The following is a 22,744-nucleotide window of genomic DNA, read 5'->3' as shown; positions in this document are numbered from 1 at the left end:
TATCTTATGGTCTCCCCAAATTCTCCTGGCAGCTGCCAAAATCCCACAAACTGAATCTTCCACAGGGAAAGCGGGAAGATTGTGCAGAATCCACGATGGGCAGCAGCTTCAGCTGTGGTTAGACAATTCCTTTCCTATACTTGTTCTGTGTTTGTACAGCTCCCAGCACAATTGGGGCCTGGTCTGTGATTGCAACTCCTAGAGCTACTTCAGTACAGAGAACAAATAACAATAGTGTGACATTCTATACCTTGGGGGAGTGTACTGTAACCCCCATATTCCTCATTTGCATATAATCGTGATCTCACATATAAAGCATGCCTTGTAAGATATCAGGGGAAAGGTTATGATCTGCTCAAAGTCATTTCTCTATCCATATATGCGCATCATTAATGCATATGAAGTTATGAGAATTGTGTTGTATGGTGGTCACTAAAACATGCTGTAAATTGGGGAATCAGCCAGATATTAGCTCCCCAGAGGCAACAGGCGGGGTGTCAAATAAGCCATGCTTCAGGAAGAAGAGCATCCCATTGATTCCTCAGCATGGCTTCTAGTCAGCTGATGATGCTATGGCAGGGGGAGTGTCACCAGATGGTGCTGTCACACATAGCCTTACAGGTTATTTTCCCCAGCCTTGAGTCTTTGAAGCCACATTGTATCACTGTTGGTTTTGTGATGTAAATATCTTCTTTCCAGATGTGCTGCTGTTGCAAGCAGCAAGAGAATCTGCTCTTTGCTTGAATTGTTTTAAACCACATCTGTTCTGGGGGGCAAAGTAGCTCCCTGGGAACTGGGCATGGGTGTTTGGGTGGAGTTTACAAAAAAAGGGATTGTCTGTAGCTCTGTTTGTGTCCACCTCTGTTCCAGGACTGGTGCATATATTACAGGGGATAAACAGGCTACACTAAGAAAATACCGACTGATTCTGTCTCACTCACTTCTCCTCTGACAGGAAACCAATGTACAAGGTTCTGACCCCAGCTATGGCAGATGGGTGGCAATATTAAATAGGTGCATTTCAACAGAGGTCACACAAACGGCTTTCCATGTCAAAACCCTTTCTAGCAAAGGGAATTTTCGATACAGCAGGTGGATATGGAGAAAGGTTAAGAATACAGAATAAAACACCGTCATGTTAATATGTGCTAAGTAAATGGATTCAAAGTCCAATATAGCAATTCTGCGCCAGCATTTGCCAGTCCCTGATGAGCCATGTGCAAATCAGTTGTGAAAAGCACTGCAAGCAGGTCAATTCCATGGTAGTATTGGATATGTGCCAGAAAGAGTTAGCTAGCTCTCTAAGGGTTTACAGTCAGCCTAGTGGGAAGAAATGTCTCCCCTCTTCATCCTGTGGCAAATGAACACCAAAAAACTGAAAATCCAAGCCGCAGAATCCCAGATAAAAAGGACCTTTTCAAGATTTTGCTTCTGTGATAAAGAGCTGGTTGTCTGGTTCTATCTCTATCTAGTTCTGAAGTGGGGCCTATCATGCTAGTATCTGAGCCTCCCATAGATTGATAGATTTAGCCTCATAGGCCCCACAAGGCAGGGAAGAGTCATTAGCCCCACTTTACAGATGGGGAAATTGAGCACTGAGCGATAAAGTGACACGTCCCAGGTCACACAGGGAGTCAAGATTTGAACTCAGGTCTCCAGAGTCCAGTCCAGTGCCTGACACAAGAGCCTGTGTTTAAAATTTGGTCTTTTTGGTTCCCCTGGCTTCTTTCCTCAGTTCCTCTTTCTTGCTCCTTTTCTTCCTTGCTCTGAAAACAAAGGGAGAAAAGAAGAACAAAAGCACCAAACAGCTGAATCATTAAAAAGAACAATTCATAATTAATGACTCTGTCTTTTCATCCAAGGCTTGTGTAAAGTGTTTAAGATCTGTCCTTCTATCCATCCCCATATACACCTCCTAGATAGCAGGCTATCCATCCACTCCTAGATAGCAAGATATCCATCCATCGCCATGCACACACACCCCCAGTCATCCCAAACACCCCAGCTATCTATCCAGCCATGCCATACACACCAACCCTCTATCCATCCACACACACTGTATCCATCTATCACACATTCACACTCTCGTGTCCATGTACACACACACCTATGTTTGTGACACACACAATCCTGCCTCCGCCCTCACACAGTGCCCATCATACACACCTGTCCTCCACCTGCTTCATCGTGTCGGCTAGTGGGACCCCCAAGGTCTCTGGTAAGCAATTGACCAGGATGCCAGCTGTGATGGGCACTGCCCCGAACAGGAGCAGGGGCAGGAAAGAGACAAAAGCCTGTGTCATCTGCACCATGGGGGCTGCCACCGCTCCCAGCCGGGCCATCATGAAGGTGACCCCCAGCCCTGTCTGCCTGGGGAGAAAGAGAAGCCACAGAGAACTGAGCAATCCCATTAAGGCGGCTGGATACATTATAAAAATAAGCAGATGGTCTAATTTGCATATTTTATGAATAAGTAACTCTTTATTTGCATAACCCCCTTGCAGTCAAATCCATTCATTCCCACTCCAGACCCATCAGTTCTCAGCTCCACCTCCCCATTGGACACATAAATACATCACTGGCCCGCTCCCTCCATCAAGATCTTCCGCAGGCACAGCTCCAGGGCTCCCCCAATGGGACACTGAAGCAGCTGCTTTAGACCCCAGGTGGGGGAAGCTGAAATCAGGAGTGTCCCAGCCAAATGGGGAGGCTCAGCAGGATCTGCCCCAGCAGGACCAGAGGGCGCAGATGATTGGAGACATCCAAAGAGCTCAACCGTCTCCCAGCTGAGGAGGGACTGGAATGGCTAGCTGAATGAGGGAGGAATCTCAGGGAGGGACACCTTGGACCTGAGCAATGGGACCCTTAGGCTGGGCCTCAGGGCATCATTCCTCACCGTGCGAGGGGTATTAGATTGAACATCTCAAGTCACTAGGCTCCCAGCCCTGCTCCCTGTGCTTCAGGCAATGCTGCCTCCATTGTCCAGAAGAGGGCGCCACCCCACTCACCTGATGACAGTGGGGTAGAGCTCAGTGGTGTACAGGTAGGAGCAGCTGGCGGAGGAGGAGAAGAGCCCTTTTCCCAGGACAGTCAGGGTAATCAGAAGCACCTCCATGTCTAGGGGGAGAGAGGGGAGGAGGACCCAGAATGCATCAGGCTGAGAAGAGCCCCCACCCCAATGCGCTGTATCCCCTTTTGCTCTGGGGGTGCCTATCGCTAACTCAGAGACTCAGCCCTGGGTGATGGGCAGCCCAGGACCAAACCCGCCACGCTGGGGTTTCATGGTGCCATAGCTGGGCAGGGGCACCGGTCACTTACCAGTCCCCTGGGCCACCTGTAGGGCTACAATCTCGGCCACTGGCCAAACCTCCTTCCCACCACCAAAGCCACCCCAGCTTCCGCCGCACCATCACCGGCTCAGTTTTCTGCACAGCAGGGAGGATGGGATACCAGGCTGGATGGGCTCATTGGTCTGATCTGAGATGGCAGGGAGTGGGGGCTACCGGGTCTGGTCTGGGCTGGGCTGCATGCTGGTGAAGCCCACGGCAGCTGGGAATGTTATGCTGATTTGGCCGAATGCTCAGGACTCACCCTGCGGCACGGGGACGCTGGCCAGGATGAAGAGTCCCCCCAGGACCAGGCAGGCGGCCTGCGTGAGCCGGCGCCCCAGGCGGTTGGCAACAACAGCCACCACCATGCGGAAGGGCATGTCCACAGCGCCAAAGATCAGTTGCACCAGGAAGATGCTGATGCCCCCGAAGCGCTGCAGGTCCAGGGCCAGGTGGAAGAAAGAGAAGCTGTTGGAGAACCTGTCGAATGGGACGGGGAGAACTGAGGTGAGGGGGGGCTCAAATGGGGAGAGAGTCTAGCTGTCTCCCAGCCCCATTCCCCTCTGTTCGTCTCTCCCTCTCTCTTCCGTCTGTCTCCCCTTCATGTCCGTCTCTCCCCGTCCTCTGGTCTGTCTGGTTCTCCCTGCCCACTTCTGTCTGTCTTTGTCTCCAGCTGCTGGGGTGGGAGGAAGGGAGAGAGACTTTTCTGTTCACATGGAGGGATCCCCACAGGGTTTTGGTGACACCCACATTTACTTACAGGGGGTTCCCCCACTGGAGAAACTCCCTGCCTAATTACAAACCCAGACACTTGGGGGCCAAAGCAAAACTGAGCCTCCCCCATGCCTTCTCTTAGCTTAAGTCAGTGCTGTGGGGATAAACACTCTGCTGACCATGGAATCCTCCAGGAGGGTAAGCAGCATGGGGACTAGAACTCAGATCCTCCTGCCATCTGAGCCCCAAGGGGAATCCCCCTCCTCAGCCAGCAGTACAGGGCTCTGACACACAGCTGACCCTAAGTCTCATCCCCAGCTACCTACGCCCAAGGAGAATCCCCCTCCTCTGCCCCTAAGCCTCACCTCCTGCCATCTGAGCCCCAGGGGAATCCCCTCCTCTGCGCCTTAGTCTCACCTCTTGCTGTCTAAGCCCTGGGGAATCCCCCTGCTTGGCCAGCAGTATAGGGGCTCTGACACACAGCTGACCCAAAGCCTTGCCCCCTGCCATCTAAGCCCAGGGAAATCACACTCAACAAGAGACAATGGTGCAATCACACTCCCCAGTCAGTTCATTGCATTAGTATTGTTAGCCTGGGGGGATACTTATGGAGACAAGGGGAGCCCCTTACCAGGCCAGCATGAGGCAGCAGGTGACCCCACGCATGGGCGCTGTCCGGAACAGCTCCAGGGCAGAGCACCGGGAGGGCCCTGAGCTCTCTTCCTCCTGCTTCATCTCCAGCCTCAGTGTCTGGGGAGGGAGACAAGGGTGGAGCTGAGAGCAGGGTAGAAAAATCACACCTCTTCTCCAGAGAGGGAGATGGGCAGAGCCAGGGAGAGAGAAGACTGGGGCTTGACACCCAGCCCCCCGATCTGTAGCCACTAGACCCCACAGTGTCCCCTGTGCCCCATACCTCCAGGGAGATGCCCTCCCCCTCTGGCTTCTCGCCGTTGATCTGGGCCACCCGTCGCAGGTTCCTCAGCGCCTTCTCAGGCCTGTGGTTGATGATGAGCCAGTGTGCGGACTCTGGGATCCACCTGGGGAGAGGCGGGGGGTTGGACCGGGGCTCAGAGAGAGAGAGAGAGGAGGGCGTGGTGCCTGCTGAAGACTGGGCACCCATGTCCCCAGGGCTCTGGGCAACAGATCTGGGATTTTGTGCTTCTCTGACAATTGGTCTATCAGGGGAACAGGGCTACAGGGTCTCCATTTGGACCAGGCGACAAGCTACTTCTGCCATGGGGTCTGGGCCCCCTCTGGGCTCCCAGACACAGGGTCCTGCAGCTCCTGAGCCCATAATGCCACCCCTGCCTGAAGCCGTGGCTCCCTGTGGATGTGTGCTCCTCAGCCCCAAGGGCACCTACCAGCTGTAGAGGAAGAAGAGGAAGAAGGGCACTGAGGATGCCAGCTGCAGCTGGCGCCAGTCACGGATGGCGTATGCCAGTCCAGCCAGGAGCAGCTGGCCCAGCGTCAGGCTGCAGGCGAGGATGGTGGACACCATGGCCCGGAACTGGGATGGGATCCACTCCAGGGCTGGGGGCAATGGGTAGGATGAGACGCGGCACCCTCCAACCTCACCCTGCCTGCCCAACCTTGGGGAGCAGGGCTCAAGCCCGCACCCCTCTGCGCTGGGTGGGCCCAGAGTGGGGCAGTGGGGGGAGAGCTGCCCCCCATGCACCCACACATACAGCCTGCCCCCCAGAACCCACATACACACTTCCCTCCCCTCCCCAAACCACCTCCCTCATATTTCCCCCTGCCACACAGCCCCTCACACAGTCCCTTCCACACAAAGTCCCCAATCACAGCTCCCCTACAGCCCACACCACCAGCCCCCCACAAACATCCACTCTTACACACATGCCCCTCGTTCTCCCCCATTCTTCACACACCCTCAATCTCTCAGGCCCCCACCACCAACCTCACACGCACCTCCCCATGCCAGATCCCCACTCACTCAGGCTGGTGCCATTGAGGATGAAACCGGCAGTACTCATGCCGCTGAAGAAGCGGAAGGCGCAGTAGGCTGCCAGGTTGGGGGCGAAGGCGGCGCTGGTGCCCATCACACCCATCTGCAGCAGGGACCAGAGCAGCAGCGCCCGGCGCCCCAGTCTGCAGCAGGGGAGACAACACCATTGGAGAAAGGGGGGATACGGGCTGGATGGGCCCATGGGGCTGATCAGGGGGGCAGGTATGAGGGGGATACGGGCTGGATGGGCCCATGGGGCTGATGCAGGGTGGGATACTAGGCTGGGCTGATCTAGGGAGGATACTTAGGAGGATGGGCCCATAGGGCTGATGTGTGAGGGGGTCCCAGCTGGATTGGCCCATGGGACTGATGTGGGAGGGTCAGGGAGGGGGGAAACTCTTTTACTCACCTATCCGCCAGGCCCCCGAGGACCGGTGCTCCCAGCAGCACCCCCACCATGTAGATGGACTGGGCAAAATCCTTGAGAGCACGCTGGCCACAGACCAGGTTCCACTGGAGAGGAGTGGGGAGAGGGGTGTGAATCCAGGGGTGCCCCATGGCACTCCGCACTGCTGGGCAAAGGGCTGACTGCATAGTCAGATGGGCTTCACGGACACAGCTGGCACAAAGGGCCAGGAACTACACCTATGTCTCTTCTGCCCACCTGAGCTACCTGAGTCCTGGCTAGTATCTGTACCCTGGCAGCAAGTAGAGCCAGGGCCCGACTGTACCAGGCATATGTCCTGCTGAGCCACCCACATCAGTCAGTGCCCAGCTGTGCCACCAACCACACTTCTGCTGCCCATGCCTGTCTATGACAGGAATCCCCAACTGCGCCATCCATGCCCACCTGAGCCCACCTCCATCTCCTGAGCTCTCCCCATTCCACCTAAGCCCCATCTGAGCCCAGCTCTGGTCTCCAAATCCCAGCACCCTCCTGTGCCATCCAAAGCCATTGATGGGTTCTCAGTGCCTGTCTGTGCCCCTTCCCCATTTGCCACTGGGCCATCTGAGCTCACCTGCACCCATCTGGACCCACTTGGTCAGAGCACAGCTGGGACATCCGAGCTGTTCCTCCTGTCCATCCTCACCAGCACCAGCCCAGCTGCCCCTGTTGCCCATCCCCACCAGCGCCAGCCCAGCTGCCCCTGCTGCCCATCCCCACCAGCGCCAGCCCAGCTTCCCCTGCTGCCCATCCCCACCAGTGCCAGCCCAGCTGCCCCAGCTCATCTGTGCCACCCAAAACCTCCCTTGCATGCCCACCTGCAGCTCCCATGGCCACCTGAGTCCTGTGACCCCCACACCTTGTGCCCAAGCCTGCCAGCACCCATGCCCTTCAAATGCCCTCCGCCCCTTTTATGCCCTGCTGATTCCACCACACTCCCGTGTACCACCCATTGCTGCTGACAAAGCCCTTAACCCCGCCTTGGCCCGGCACTGTCTGTACAGCCAGGACTGGAGCTGAGATTCCACAGCCCTGCACAAGGGCTACATCCCTGCCAAATCTGGGGTCTGGAATGATGGGTGGGCATGGACCAGGGGATCATGGGTTGTTCCAAGCGAGTTACTGTGTAACCCAGCTGGGCATGGGGCAGCTGGCAGCATGACATGTCACGGGTGCGCTAAGAACAGGAGAAGGGATTGGCACAGGATCCCCGCCAAGGAAAACACCAGGACTGTCATCCATTATCCCGGCTTTCAGAGGGGTGACTCAGGCTGAATTTCTGAGACAGCAGGCTCCTATGGGCTGGCAGGAGGGGCACAGAGTCACAGGCCCTTGGGCAGCGCCAGGAGGGGTGATGCCAAGGCAGAGGTGCCACCCTGTAGAGCAGGACTGATCCAAGGCGCTGCTCCATGGCACAGCAGCGCCTGTTGAGGCCCCCCCTATTTCCTGCAGCACAGCCCCCCCCAGCACTGCGCTGGGATACTGGAGTAAGCACTGCCTGCAAGGAGGCAGTGCCCCCTACTAGGTCCCCCCTCACCCGGCTCCGTAAAGCACAGAGACTCTCAGTGCCACGCGGGGGCCAGCACCAATTCAGAGGGGAGTGCCCCCTGCTGAGCGACCCAGCTGGCTCCCTGTGGCACGGCATCCCCTACTGCTGGGGTCAGCACTGAGAGCACCCCCTAGGGAGCCACCCCCCTTCTCCCTGCAGTAGCACAATCAGTGCAGACTCCACGGGAAAAGCAGCCCCTAGTGAGCCCCACGCCTGGCTCCCCAGAGAAGCTGAGCACTCTGTCAGGGTCTCCATCCAACTACTGAACTAGCTGGGCCTTAGCTTAGGTGATGAAACCTCTGAGAGGGTATCTCAGGATCTCACTGAGTCATCATGGAGCATGGCCAACCGGGCAGCCTCCAGGCTAGCTCCTCCCACCTCCAGCTGGCTCAGAAGCCCCGCCCTGTGTCACCTCCTGGCTGACATTGACTGCGCAGGCAATGCAAGGGTTCCCTCTAGTGAGTCAGGGCAGCAAGGGGGTCCCTGCACCGCAGGGCTGTGAGCACCCACCCTTTGTTCCAGGCCCTGCCAGGGCACAGCCTTGGTCCTGGTCTACAAAGGCATTCATGGATCAGATCATAGCTACAGTGGAGACATCTCCATGTCGGGCTGACCAAGGCAGGGAGCTCCTGCAGGGCCATGGCAACCACAAAGCCCAGGCTAGCTGCCACAGAGATAAGGTGTGGCCAGCCAAGTGGTTCAGGCCCAGGGAGAACTTCCAGAGAACGTGAAGCTAAGCCACAGCCCGATAGTCCTGCTGCTTGTTAGATAACACTTTGCCACCAAACTGATCCAACAGCCCCCTACATCAAGCACAGTCTGTATGCCCCCAAGAGGAAGGAGAGCCAGAGATGCCATGTAGTCCAGTAGGCACCTTGCTATGCCAATCTAATGCATGAGACAGGCTCGGATACTATGGATCAGAGCACAAAACCGAGGGGGCGGGGTGGATGGATGGATAGGTGGTTGGGTGGGAACATAGATAGATGGGTCGGAGAATGGATAGGTGGCTGGATGGATAACCAGCCTGTAATGTTGTCACAGCTCCAGGTCCCCGCTCCCCTGGAATGATCCCCTCACGCTCCCCTCTGTACCTCCGTGATGATGGTGGACTTGAAGACACTCCTGTCGTATGCCCACCCATCCAGGCAGGGCTCAGTGGCGTTGGTGCTGGTGCCATTAGGGGCCAGAAGCTGCCACTGTGGGGTGCTGAACTGCAGGCACCTGTCTGGCTCCTGGTTGCCATCCATAGGAACGTAGATCTTCAGCTGGTCTCCAGTCACCTCTGTGGTGGCATTGTCTCCCGCCGGGATGTAGCACCAGTGCCTGGGGACAGCAGCTGTGAAGTTCTGCAGGAAGTTATGGGAGGCCACCATGAGCAGAGGGAGGAAGACTAGGGCGACAAGGATGGTTTGGAAGAAGCCCATACGTTGCTCCTTCTCCAGCTGGACATCAGGGGCCATGGAGGCTGTGGGGAAACCTCTTCCTGACTGACTGGTTGCTCTTCTTCTCCAGAGCCCCTGGCTCGTATAGCAGTCAATCTATCTGCCCTAGCCCGGCCTTTGGCCCTGGTAAATCTTTGACCAGCCTCAAGGGCAGAGTCAGGAGGCTGAAAATGTGGAGGAAGTGGGGAAGGGAACAAGGTCCAGCAGATGACAGACTTCTCAGAAGCATTACTCATCTACTAAGGTGCTGGGGAGATATGGCAAGTAGCTGGGTCATGAAATGGGAAATGGGACACAGACTCTTTCCCTTCTAGGGGGTGCTCGCAGCAATCCAGTGCCAGGGTGGGGTGCTGGCTTGGTAGGGGTGGTGAGAAATGGGATATTGGGGCATTTCCCTCTAGGGCTTGGATTCTGATTTGCCTCTGTGACTGATAGTCATTCCCACATGATGGCTCACATGGTTGGAAGCTGTGGAATCCACTGAGTCCCGCTCCAGTTCCCCCACGTCATGGATGCTTCTGAGAGCATGCGGCATTAATGAGCCACGGAGACCTAGTGGGCAACAGACAGGAGTGTTGCGTTTGATGAGAGAGGATTTCACCAGAATGGGAACAGACCCCCAACACAGCCCTGCCCCTGCCTGGCACTGAACTTTGGGGGTGGGTAGAGCGTAGAGAACTGGATTGAGAATGAGCGAGGTCCTGTACCGGGAGCGTCACAGACCCCAACCCAGATCAGGGCCCCATTGTGCCAGGTCCATCACAGGCCCCAACCAAGATCAAGGCCCCCATCATGTTGAATAGACACACAGTGAAAGATAGTCCCGGTCCAGAAGACCTGACTATCCAAACAGACAAAAAACAGATTATTCTCTCAGTGACGGGTTGGATCCCTCGTCCTGGATGCCACCTGATGTGCTGGGGTTCCATTAAGCCCGCCCGTTCCACCAGCCTGGGCTTCCTCACCCTGTCCTTGCTGTGCTAGGCCCTCAAGCCTTCTCCAGCACACACAGGTAAGGACACACCCAGCTGCAGACACAGACTGAAATCAGCTGCGTGGGAGGATTCAGCTCAGGACTTTATCCAGCACTCACGTGCACACCTCCTTTGGGGTGTAAACCCAAAATCACATTGTCTTTCATTGTATAAAGAGATCTGTACAGCCTAAAAATTGCCCCCTCCCTCAATGTGGAGGGAGATATGCACAGCTTCCCTCCCCTCAATATGAATTGCACAATCTGGGTTTTGAAATAAACAAGAAAAAAGTTTATTGACTACAAAAGGTAAATTTTAAGTGATACTAAGGGATAGCAAACAGAACAAAGCAGATTATGTTAGTAAATAAACAAAAACCCAAACTGAGTTTAACACATTAGATGGGTAGGATATAAATTAGCACATTCTTACCCTGAGTGATAAACAGGCTGGCAAATTCTTCAAGCACAAGTTGCTTTGGCTTTCCCAGGCTTTCATACACAGGCTAAAAATCCTTCTAGCCTATGACCATCACTTCCCACAGTTCAGTCCTTGTTCCTCAGGTGTTTCCAGGTGTGTTGTTGTAGAGAGAGTGAGGCCCCCCCATAATGTCATTTTCCCCCTTTTATGTCTTCTCCCTGAGTCAAACAGTTCCTATTGTGTAGTGCGATCTCTGAGAGGTTTCTATTGTATGCAGTCCCTGGGGTAACCCTTGTGCTTGTGTGCATTTCCTCAATAAGACATTAACGTTGTTAGGCCTTTTTACTGTTGTACCTGAAAGGCTGCTTGTGGGTGTTTTCAATCTCACGATATGTTTCAGTAACCCATACATAGCCAAGCTTCAGTACTTCACATATGACGACAGAATATACAATCCAATGAGATATTACTGTCTAGCGGATCAAGACTTTTAGAACGATACCTCACAAGGTATACTTTGTACAAGACATATCCTAATTACATGACAGTGGTGAATATTGGGTGCCAGGGTGTCACTCTGGGCACCCCACATCAGTGGCCCCTTTTGTTCAAGGTGTTGCCCTATCAGCCAGCCCACATGCTGACGAACAGCTGGGGCTCCATTCCTGTGTGGCAGGCCATCGCCACTTCACTTCTGTCAGGGCTCTGCTCTGCTTTGCATCCACAGCACTCAGCTAGCCCTGTCATTTCTCCAGATGGCAGCCCTGGGGGTGGGCAGTGCGGTATCTCTGTGAGCAGGGGGCACTGCCTACACCCCCAGGAGGGATCGGGGCCAAGAATGCCCCTGCAGGCACCAGCCCAAGGAGATCTTCCAGTCCAGGGCCAGCCCAATAGCAAACCTCAGAGATCATTTAAAATCACCCTGGATAAGACCCACATGCACTTCTCACATCCCCCTACAGCCTAAACTGTGGGTCTGTTGATCTTTCACTGCACATCCCTCTTCTCTGCCCCACCCCAGCCACTGGGGCACTCATCTCTGCCCCTCCAATCACCTATCCCTGGGGTACCCCCAATCTGCCCCTCCCTAGCCCCTCCCTAGTCCACCACCTCTTGGCAGTCCTGCCACCCTACATAGATTGGTGATTACTGTCTGGGATGACCCAAACAGGAGATTCACCTGGTATCCAGGGCTATATTGTCCCTTCCAGTCTTCCCCCAGGGGATCTATTATCCTACCACAGCACAGGGGTAACAGAGGGGTGCTCATATCGCCAGACACTCATCCCCCTTCTGCTAGTAGCCAGCACTTGAGGCAGCTTCTTTAGGGTGTGGAAACTGCTATATACATAGTCCCCAGCACCCCTGCAGGAGCCTTCCTGCTTCTGACACCCATCATCCCCATGTGGGGAAGAGTGTGGGGCATAATGGGAAAATGCAGTTTATACTGGTAGCCCAGCCTAGAGGAGAATGGGTGCCTGAGGCACTCAAACTACATCACCCATGATGCACCAGTCAGGGATTCCCAAGATGCATTCCCTTCCCATCTACAAGAAGGAAGACCATGGTGAATCATGGGAGATATAGTCTGACTAGGGCACCCATCTCACAAAAAAGACAGGATCAGGAGGCTGCCAAACTACATCTCCCATAAGGCACTGAAGTGACATTTCAGAATCAAAATGCTTAGATTTTTGCTGAAAATATCAATGCTTTCTGGAGGGAGAAACATGCCCCCGCCCCTATTTCCAGAGGAGCTCCAGCCCTGACTCCATGGGGTGGTTGGTGTGCAGGAATCACGGACATGGAGCAACGGGAATTTCTTAGTGTGGCTGAGTACATTTCTTAGTATATTTACAAAATATACAGAAGGCCACAGGAAGAGATGCAGGAAATCTCACCTAGGCACTCACCCCCCACACACACATCCTGTCCCTGCTGCCGGGGGGTCATACCCAACACAGAAGGGTCACTCCAAACTCCAGCCCCATTGATGAATGTTGCAGTTTGGATCCAGCTAGCCCACCTCCTGTACAACCTCGCTGAGCTGCCTAGCTGCCCCCCGACTCCCTGCACCTAATAGGGCACCCTCGACACCTTCAGAGCCCCCAAGCCCTTCTCCCCACTCAGCTCAATTTACCCCAAAGGGGGTCGGAGCATCAGTTCGGCCACAGGATCCAATCCAAGCCCAGCTTGGTAGTGGCTCATCAGCAGCTATGAAATCTGTTGGCTGGGTTTCAGCTCACAGGAGGACAGAAACCTGCATCTCATGAACCATCATTGCTGGCTGGATGGGCCACAGATGCAGAGCTCCCTTCCTCCAGTATGGAGGGTCACTTTAGAGACGTGGATGTCAGGACAATATACACCACCAGTTCACAGCCCCACCAGGCTGGAGGAGGGGTAGGTGTCAGGCCAATATATACTACCAGAGGGAGCCAGTTCACAGCCCCACCAGGCTGAAGGAAGGAGGGAGCGTTAGGCCAATACACACCACCGGGGGCCGGGGAGCCAGTTGACGGCCCTGCCAGGCCAGAGGGCGGGGTGGGTGTCAGGCCAAAATACACCACCAGAGGGAGCCAGTTCACAGTCACACCAGGCCGGAGGAGGGGCAGGTGTCAGGCCAATACACACCACCCACAGGAGGCAGTTTAAAGCCCCACCTGGCTGGAGGGCGGGGCGGGTGTCAGGCCAATATACACCAGCAAGGGGAGCCGGTACAGTTACACTTGGCAGTGTTGTTCGGGGAGGTGTCTCCCTGCTCTGTCCATGCCCCACAGGCTGCCTGCATGTGTGGCGTAGGTCCCCCACTAGGGGGCAGTTCAGTGGCACAACTCAGAAGCCCCCACCCCCCCATTTGCCCTGTCTCTTTGAGGGGGCTGATTCCTAAGTTGCAAAGGGAGCAGCAGGTGGCTCCTCCCCTCATGTGGGCCCTTTGGTGCAGCCTGCACCTGTGCACTGGGGGGGCCAAGACTAGGGGCTCTGGGGGCGGGGAAGGCTGCTCAGATCCTGGCTGAGTGGACAATGTGAGCCATGGTCTCCTCGGCGATTGCCTCCTTGCCTTTCCTCCTGGCTCTGGAACAAAAGAGGGAGGGAGTGAAAAGGATGGAAAGGGCAGGTGGGAAGGGATTGATGGGGAAGGAAAAGAGGTTTGCAGGGGGAAAGTGCAGCGGGAGATGTACCCCAGCAGCCTGTGACTCACACCTGTTCTCCACTTCTTCTATGGTGTCCAGCAGAGGGACGTTGTGCATCTCTGGCAGGAAGCAGGCGGCGATGCCGGACACGATGGGAGCCACCCCAAATATCACCAGCGGCAGGAAGGGAAATTGCTGCCTGGCCACCAGCACCACCAGGGCCACCATGCTGCCCAGACGAGCCATCATGGTGATGAAGCCAGTGCCTGTCTGCCTGCCAGACACAGCGCGCTGTGAGAGAGAACAATAATAGCATGCCCCGCACACAGATGCAGCCACCTCTGGGGTGGAGCACAGAGGCTGTTGTTACAGGGAGCCCTTGCCCGATACTGAGGCAGCCACCTCTGGGGTGGGGCACAGGGGCTGTTTATACAGAGATCCCTCGCTCAGTGTTGAGATGCAGCCGCCCCTGGGGAGGGGTGCAGGGCCTGTTTATACAATCACAGAGATGGGGAATCCCAGTCCTGATTTTACCTGACAGCAGTTGGTAAGAGCTCTCCCCCATACAGGTAGGAGCAGACAGAGGAGGAAGCCAGGCATCCTTTTCCCAGCACCACCAGAGCCAATCGCACCATCAGCATCTCTGGAGAGGGGAGAGATGGGGATGTGGAACTGGCCATCCCAGAGATCACAAAGCCCAGTGCACATTTTAGTCACGGCAGTCCCATGTCACAGCTGTCACATGAGCCATACAAAATATCATGGCAGCATTTCACTGTGGGGAAACTGAGGCATGGGGCTGCACGGGTGAAGTGGCTTGTCGAGGCAGAGCCATGAATAAAATCCAGGAGTGTTGACTCCCAGCTGCTGACCCTGTTCCAATCACCAGACCCCACTCCCTTTCCAGGAGTGGGGATAGAACCCAGGAATCCCAATTCCCAGCCCCACTCTCTCACTCTAACCCCCGAGCCATCTCTCCTGAAGATCATGGGACAGGAGACTCTTGGCAGAGCCATGTCACAAGAGCTTCCCCCACTTCCTAGCTCAGTGGGACCAACCTGGCTCCCATCACTGCTGGAGGTTGAGTGGGCCGAGAACCTGGGGTTCAGAGGGCTCCTTACCTCTGGGCACAGGGATGTTCCTCAGGAGAAAGACACCAGCCAGGATGAGGGAGCTGGCCTGGATGGCTCGGCGTCCAAAGTAGCTCAGGGCCAGAGCACAGGCCATCTTGGCCAGAATGTCAATGGCCCCGAAAAATGTCTGCACCAGGAAGATGTCCAGGCCAAAGGTTGGCAGGTCCATGGAGAGCCCAAAGTAGGCCAGGTTGGTAGAGAAGCTGCTGAGCAGATTTAGATGAGTCAGAGGGCAGGACTCACAGGTGACATGGAGAGCTCAGTGAGGTGGTGACAGAAGGGGTATAAACAACCCATCCATCCTCCTAGATACATCTGTGTCCATCCCTTCCGCCGTCCATCCCCCTAGATACATCTGTGTCCAATCCTCCCCCATCCATCCTCCTAGATCAATCTGTTTCCACCCTTCCCCTTGTCCATCCTCCTAGATAGATCTGTGTCCGTCCCTCCCGCTGCCCATCCGCCTAGATGCATCTGTATCCATCCTTCCCCAGCCATCCTCCTAGATACATCTGTGTCCGTCCCTCCCGCCGTCCATCCCCCTAGATACATCTGTGTCCATCCCTCCCCCCGTCCATCCTCACAGATGTGTCCCTCTGTCCATCCTTCCATCCCTCCTCAGAGATTTAGTTGTGTCCATCCATCCATCCACGCAGCCTCGCAGAGGGATCTGAGTCCCTCATACCCTCCAGCCCCTCCTTAGATGCAGGAAGATATATCTGTGTCCATCCACCCTCATTACTAAATCCTGACTATCCTGACATTGGACTATCTGTCCATCCCTCCCTCTCCACATGGATCCTCTTCTCCTTTTCTGTCTATCAATCACCACAGCTGACCTTCTATCCAGTTCCAACCTACCCCTCCACCCAGCACCATCTAGCTGTGCCCCGATAGGTACCCTCATCCCACGGTGAACATATGTCTCTGACCATCCCCTTCGGGGAGCAGGAGGGTCACTCCCTGGTGCTGGAGGCTCTGAGCTGCAGGCTGGCTGGGCACAGGGCCCTTACCTGACATTCATAAGGCAGCAGGAGATGCGTCTCATGGCTGGTGTGCGGAAGAGTCGAAGGCAGGAGCAGGTGCTTTTCCCAGTGGGGCTGCCCCCGACCTTCTCCAACATCTAGGAGAAGGTGGCTCAGCAGTGCCCTGGCCGCTCAGGCCCCCAGGCGAGGAGGAGGCTGGACATGGACTTGCCCCTTCCCTTGGCCCCACTGGCCCAGCCCAGGACCTAGCCAGCCCCAGAGCCCCACCCCACCTCTTGCCCTAACTCAGACCCTCGCAGGGCTGAGGCTGGGGGGCAGGAGCTCAGCACGAGACCCCAACCATGGCTTCTGTCCTTGGTGTCTGCCCTGGGAGCCTGGCCACTGGGAGAGAGTATTGTGGGAGCAGGGCAAATCTCAGCCCTGAATGTTGGGAGAGGGCCAGCACCAAAGCAACAGATTGAGGGAGGGAGGGAAAGAGGGAGGGAGGGATGTGTGTGGGGAGGGAGGGAGGGACAGGTATGTGTGAGTAAGGAGGAATGGATGGATGTGTGTGGGGAGGGAGGGCTGGATGGGTGTGTGTGGGGAGGGAGGGACAGAGGGATGGCTGAGTTTGTGTGTGGGGAGGGAGTTATGGACGTGTGTGTGTGAGGGAGAGATGGATGGGTGTGTGTGTTGAGGGAGGAAGGACAGCTGTGTATGGATAAGGAGGAATGGATGGGTGTGTGTGGGGAGGGATGGAGGACAGGTGTGTGTGGGTAAGGAGGAATGGATGGATGTGTGTGGGGAGGGATGGAGGAAAGGTGTGTGTGGGTAAGGAGGAATGGATGGATGTGTGTGGGGAGGGATGGAAGGAGGGATGGGTGTGTTTGGGAGGGAGGGACAGAGGGATGGCCGAGTGTGTGGGGGGGGATGGAGGTATGGACGTGTGTGTGAGGGAGAGATGGATAGGTGTGTGTGGGGAGGGAGGGAGGGATTAGTGTGTGTGGGAGGGAGAGATAGACTGTGTGTATGGGAGGGATGGGGGAGTGTGGGAGGCAGGGATGGATGGGTGTATGTGGGAATGAAAGGATGCATGGCTGTGGGGGGGGTGGAAGGGATGGATGGGTGTGCATGGGGAGGGAGGGACAGAGGGATAGACGGGTGTGCAGGAGAGAGGGATGGAAGGATGGTTAGGTGTGTGTGGGGAGGGACAGATGGATGGATATGGTTGGGGAAGGAGGGGTGGACATGTGTGTGTGGGGAGGGAGAGATGGACGGGTGTATGTGGAGCGGGAGGGATGAACAGGTGTGTGTGGGGATAGAGGGATGGATGGGTGTGTGTGGATAAGGAAGGATGGATGGATGTGTGTGGGGAGGGAGAGATGGATGGATATGTTTAGCAAGGGACGGAGGATGGGTGTGTGGGGGGAGGGAGCGGTGGACGAGTGTGTGTGGTGAGGGAGGGATGGACGGATGTGTATAGGGAGGGAGGGATGTGGATGTATATGTTTGGCGAACGGATGTGTAGGGAGGGAGGGATAGACAGATATGGTTGGGGAGGGACAGAGGACGGGTGTGTGTGGATAAGGAGGGATGGGCGGGAGTGTGTGTGGATGGAGAGATGGGCGGGGATGTGTGGGGAAGGCGGGATGGACGGACACGTGAGTGTGCACAGAACTGGATGGTTGGAGAGATTAAGCCCTTTCAACCCTAGACTGGATCAGGGCCCTCGCCCCATGTGATGTGCGCCTCTTGCCCTCATTCCTTTGCCCCCCCAGCTCCATGGCCCACAAAGGAACTTCCACCCCTCTCACTGCCCCCGCTGTGTTGGGGGGGGCTCCTCTCTGGACAAGATCCTGCCCCCTTTCGGCTTTCCCAGCTCCCAGTGCCATGCAAGCGAGGAGATGGGCGAGGTGCCAATCCAACTGGGGCTTCCCCAAGGACCTCCCATCCCCCTTGCCAGGGCCAGCCCCAGCTGGGTATCAGGGCTGGGACATGCTGTGACCCCCTAAGGGTCAAAGGGCATCATCTCACCTCCAGGGAGATGCTGTCCCCACCCAGCTGCTTCTGGTTGATCCGGGCCACCCTTTGCAGGTTGCTCAGCGCCATTGCAGGCCTGTGGTTGACAATGAGCCAGCATGCGGACTCTGGGATCCACCTGGGGAGGGGAAGAGCCGGGACGCCACTCAGACAGGGCTGATCCCTGGGGGATCTCAAAGCACTTTTCTGTCATTTCTTCAGCCCCCTGTTTTATGGAGGGGGAAACTGAGTCCCCCACTCTTACCACTAGACCTCACTCCCTTCCCAAAGCAGAAAGTAGGACCCAGGAGTCCTGGCTCCCAGCCCCCTGCTCTCACCACTGCCAATCCAAGCCCCTCCGCACGCCCATCACTCATGGGCCTCAGCCCAGATCAGCCTTAGGGATGGAATGGCTCATTTTTGTAGTACTTTCAGACTCCCCACTCGTATTGTGTATTGTGATGTCACTGTGTCACATTCTGATATCACATTGTGATTAGCTGTGTGATGTCATAGTGCTGCACCATGTTGTTACAATGCCATTGCACCCCAGGAAAATGTCAACAACTGGCACGGATAACAGCCAGTGAGGCATTGTCAAAACATCACCCAATTGCACTAGAATGTCCTCCCAGTGGTAGTGCAGAAATGTCACCCTGGCAGCACATGCAAAGTGCCCTCGCTGTGGCACAGCAACACAAGCTTGTGTCCATATGTTGCTGAAACATCGAGCACAACATCATGACAACCCAGGCAGCAGCATGGCCCATGGAGGGGATGCTGTGGTATCTTATGGTCTCCCCAAATTCTCCTGGCAGCTGCCAAAATCCCACAAACTGAATCTTCCACAGGGAAAGCGGGAAGATTGTGGAGAATCCACAATGGGCAGCAGCTTCAGCTGTGGTTAGACAATTCCTTTCCTATACTTGTTCTGTGTTTGTACAGCTCCCAGCACAATTGGGACCTGGTCTGTGATTGCAACTCCTAGAGCTACTTGAGTACAGAGAACAAATAACAATAGTGTGACATTCTATACCTTGGGGGAGTGTACTGTAACCCCCATATTCCTCATTTTCATATAATCGTGATCTCACATATAAAGCATGCCTTGTAAGGTATCAGGGGAAAGGTTATGATCTGCTCAAAGTAATTTCTCTATCCATATATGCGCATCATTAATGCATATGAAGTTATGAGAATTGTGTTGTACGGTGGTCACTAAAACATGCTGTAAATTGGGGAATCAGCCAGATATTAGCTCCCCAGAGGCAACAGGCGGGGTGTCAAACAAGCCATCAAGAGCCATTGTCCAGCAAGGGAACTACAATGCAGTGTCTCACCTTCATGAGGCCACACCAGGGAATTGCTCAACCTTGCCTGGGGAGACTCAGCAATACCCCCCTGACATGCCTGGACATGTGCTCCCCAAACACATGGACTGAGTGTATAAAACAGACAGAGTGGACATATACTGGGCCCTTCTCCTGCCCACACCTTCTCTGCAAGCAACTAAGACACTGAGAAGAAGACAAGACTCCAACAGAGGAGATTGGCCCAAGTTTAAGGAACAAACTGTATATTAAGGACTGCAATATCCAATGGGGTGAGAAAAACTGCTTAATCTAGATGTTGCTCAGTCTAATAGGGTTGAGAGTTTTGACTGCGTGCTTATATTTTATTTAATTTGGTAACCACTCTGACTTTTTGCCTTAATATCACTTAAAATCTATCTTTGTAGTTAATAAATTGGTTTGTTAATTCTACCTGAAGCAGTGTGTTTGGTTTGAAGTGTGTCAGAGACGCCCTTTGGGATAAAAAGTCTGGTACATATCAATTTCTTTGTTAAATTGATGAACTCATATAAGATTGCAGCATCCAGTGGGCATAACTGGACACTGCAAGAAGGAAGTTCCTAGGGTTGTGTCTGGGACCGGAGATATTGCCTAGTGTCATTCGGTTGCACAATCCAAGGAGCAGCTTACGTGCTACAGGCTGTGGTGAACAGCCGAGGAGTGGTGGTTCTCACAGCAGAGCAGGGTAAGGTTGGCTCCCAGCGTCAAGGATTGGAGTGACATAGCAGATCACCAGTCCGGATAACACCAGAGGGGAACACCACAGTCATCTTATTTTCTAACAATAATAATCTTATTTTCCATCTGCCTCCAACAGGCAACTCCACAGGCTCCTCAGCAATCACAAAATCAGTGGCCAGCAGGAACAATCAATCCAACATTTCAGGGACTGTTCCAGGTCTCAATGGGCAGTACTCTCTGGATTATGGGGAAATTCGGAAAACCGGAAGATCCCAGTTTCCACTACAATTAGGCCAATTTGGTGCAGCAAGCAGAGGAAGCTCTGTGAAGCCACCTGCTGCTGCTTAGGAAAATTACAAGCAGTAACATGATGCTTTTCTTTCTCCTCAGGTGTACTGCCTGGCCTCCACCAGCAACAAAATCATAACGTACAGCACCTAGCACAACGGAGCCCTGGCCTGTAAGTGGGGCTCCTAGGCACAGCTGAAATGCAAATCCCAAATCCCAATGTAAACTTCTGAAAACCCACACCCGCTGTGAGGGTTTGTGAGCTGTGATGGAGTGATCAAAGGGCATCAGCACTGAATGGTTGTCTCCCGGGGAAACAATTGGGTAGTTACCGGCAATGCCAAAGGGAATTGCTCTTCCCAGAAGCCTGAACACACGGCTGCACCTGATCCACAGGGGGAGAGACTGTGCTTCTCCCAGCCAGAGGGTGGCATTTCCATGGCCACAGACACAACACAAGGCCCAAAAGGAACGCTTGCCTCCACAAAGGGCAGGAACCAAACCCAGGACCTTGTAAAGGGGGCTGAAGTGCAGGAATTTGCTGTTTTCCATAGACCTGTAACTCTCCAACACTTTAAGAGAGAGTGTGTTTGCGTGTGTTTGCGTGTGTGTGCGCGTGCATCCCTGCTGCCCACAGCCGGAGGGAATGAGCCCTGCCTTGTGTGCAAGCACACACGCATGCATATGAAATTCCTTTGCTTAGTGTGTGCGTTCCCTCCTTTGCTGCTGAGTTATCCCTGAATAGCGTAACTAGGAAAACCAAGGTTCCCACAGCCAGGTAGACTCCAGGAGAGAAATAGATAAACAACTTGGGGACTCGGGAGGACTGGGGCACTGTTTCCAGGGTCTAGACAGCTGAAGTCCCACTGCTCAAGAAGGGTGTCAGAAATGGGGTATAACCCTGGGAGACCCAGCGCAGGGACAGGGATCAGACTCAGACACAGGGGGCTGAGCAAAAGGGATCCAGCAGTTGGAGCCCCTCACAACAAACCAGTGCCCATTTTGAAACCAGGATTGGACAAGTTTGTGACCCCAGAGTATTAGCAGGTGGCTGTCCCACCTGCTACTTAACATAGCAAACACACACTGCATACGGTCCATACAATCCCCAGGCTTGGACCATTGCAGTTAGTACTACTTCAGGAGGAAGAGCATCCCATTGATTCCTCAGCATGGCTTCTAGTCAGCTGATGATGCTATGGCAGGGGGAGTGTCACCAGATGGTGCTGTCACACATAGCCTTACAGGTTATTTTCCCCAGCCTTGAGTCTTTGAAGCCACATTGTATCACTGTTGGTTTTGTGATGTAAATATCTTCTTTCCAGATGTGCTGCTGTTGCAAGCAACAAGAGAAACTGCTCTTTGCTTGAATTGTTTTAAACCGCATCTGTTCTGGGGGGCAAAGTAGCTCCCTGGGAACTGGGCATGGGTGTTTGGGTGGAGTTTACAAAAAGAAGGGATTGTCTGTAGTGCTGTTTGTGTCCACCTCTGTTCCAGGACTGGTGCATATAGCACAGGGGATAAACAGGCTACACTAAGAAAATACCGACTGATTCTGTCTCACTCACTTCTCCTCTGTTAGGAGACCAATGTACAAGGTTCTGATCCCAGCTATGGCCGATGGGCAGCAATATTAAATAGGTGCATTTCAACAGAGATCACACAAAAGGCTTTCCATGTCAAAAACCCTTTCTAGCAAAGGGGATTTTCTATACAGCTAGTGGATATGGAGAAAGGTTAAGTATACAGAATAAAACACCATCATGTTAATATGTGCTAAGCAAATTGATTCAAAGTCCAGTCTACTAATTCTCCCCCAGCATTTGCCAGTCCCTAATGAGCCATGTGTAAATCAGTTGTGAAAAGCACTGCAAGCAGGTCAATTCCATGGTAGTATTAGATATGTGCCGGAAAGAGTTAACTAGCTCTCTAAGGGTTTACAGTCAGCCTAGTGGGAAGAAATGTCTCCCTTCTTCATCCTGTGGCAAATGAACACCAAAAAACTGAAAATCCAAGCTGCAGAATCCCAGATAAAAAGGACCTTTTCAAGATTTTGCTCCTGTGATAAAAGGCTGGTTGTCTGGTTCTATCTCTATCTAGTTCTGTAGTGGGGCCTATCATGCTAGTATCTGAGCCTCCCATAGATTGATAGATTTAGCCCTATAGCCCCCATGGGGCAGGGAAGCATCATTAGCCCCACTTTACAGATGGGGAAATTGAGCACTGAGCGACAAAGTGACACGTCCCAGGTCACACAAGGAGTCAAGATTTGAACTCAGGTCTCCAGAGTCCAGTCCAGTGCCTGACACAAGAGCCTGTGTTTAAAATTT

The 22,744-nt window shown here is 54.2% G+C and overlaps 2 protein-coding genes across 2 annotated transcripts in view; both read right to left on the bottom strand.

Moving 5' to 3' along the window:
* Positions 1–1,693: 1,693 nt before the first annotated feature.
* LOC127053839 (solute carrier family 22 member 6-like) lies at positions 1,694–9,466 on the bottom strand. The gene is made up of 10 exons (XM_050959158.1): positions 9,098–9,466; positions 6,419–6,522; positions 5,998–6,152; positions 5,405–5,573; positions 4,957–5,080; positions 4,675–4,793; positions 3,592–3,809; positions 3,009–3,117; positions 2,167–2,370; positions 1,694–1,766 (listed from the first exon to the last, which is right to left on the bottom strand). The coding sequence occupies exons 1-10, from the start codon at positions 9,464–9,466 to the stop codon at positions 1,694–1,696; spliced, it is 1,644 nt and encodes a 547-aa protein (XP_050815115.1).
* A 4,378-nt stretch (positions 9,467–13,844) lies between these two features.
* The window catches only part of LOC127053838 (solute carrier family 22 member 6-like), a 34,380-nt gene continuing 25,480 nt past the window's right edge, over positions 13,845–22,744 (bottom strand). The window contains exons 11-16 of the mRNA XM_050959156.1: positions 18,109–18,232; positions 16,123–16,232; positions 15,098–15,315; positions 14,511–14,619; positions 14,047–14,250; positions 13,845–13,917 (exon numbers count right to left, since the gene is read on the bottom strand). Coding sequence (XP_050815113.1) covers positions 13,845–13,917; positions 14,047–14,250; positions 14,511–14,619; positions 15,098–15,315; positions 16,123–16,232; positions 18,109–18,232 — 838 coding nt within the window. The remainder of the gene's footprint in view (positions 13,918–14,046; positions 14,251–14,510; positions 14,620–15,097; positions 15,316–16,122; positions 16,233–18,108; positions 18,233–22,744) is intronic.

This window comes from Gopherus flavomarginatus, chromosome 6 (genome assembly GCF_025201925.1).
Source record: "Gopherus flavomarginatus isolate rGopFla2 chromosome 6, rGopFla2.mat.asm, whole genome shotgun sequence".
Taxonomy (NCBI): domain Eukaryota; kingdom Metazoa; phylum Chordata; order Testudines; family Testudinidae; genus Gopherus; species Gopherus flavomarginatus.
This window is presented reverse-complemented; position numbering and strand designations above follow the sequence as displayed.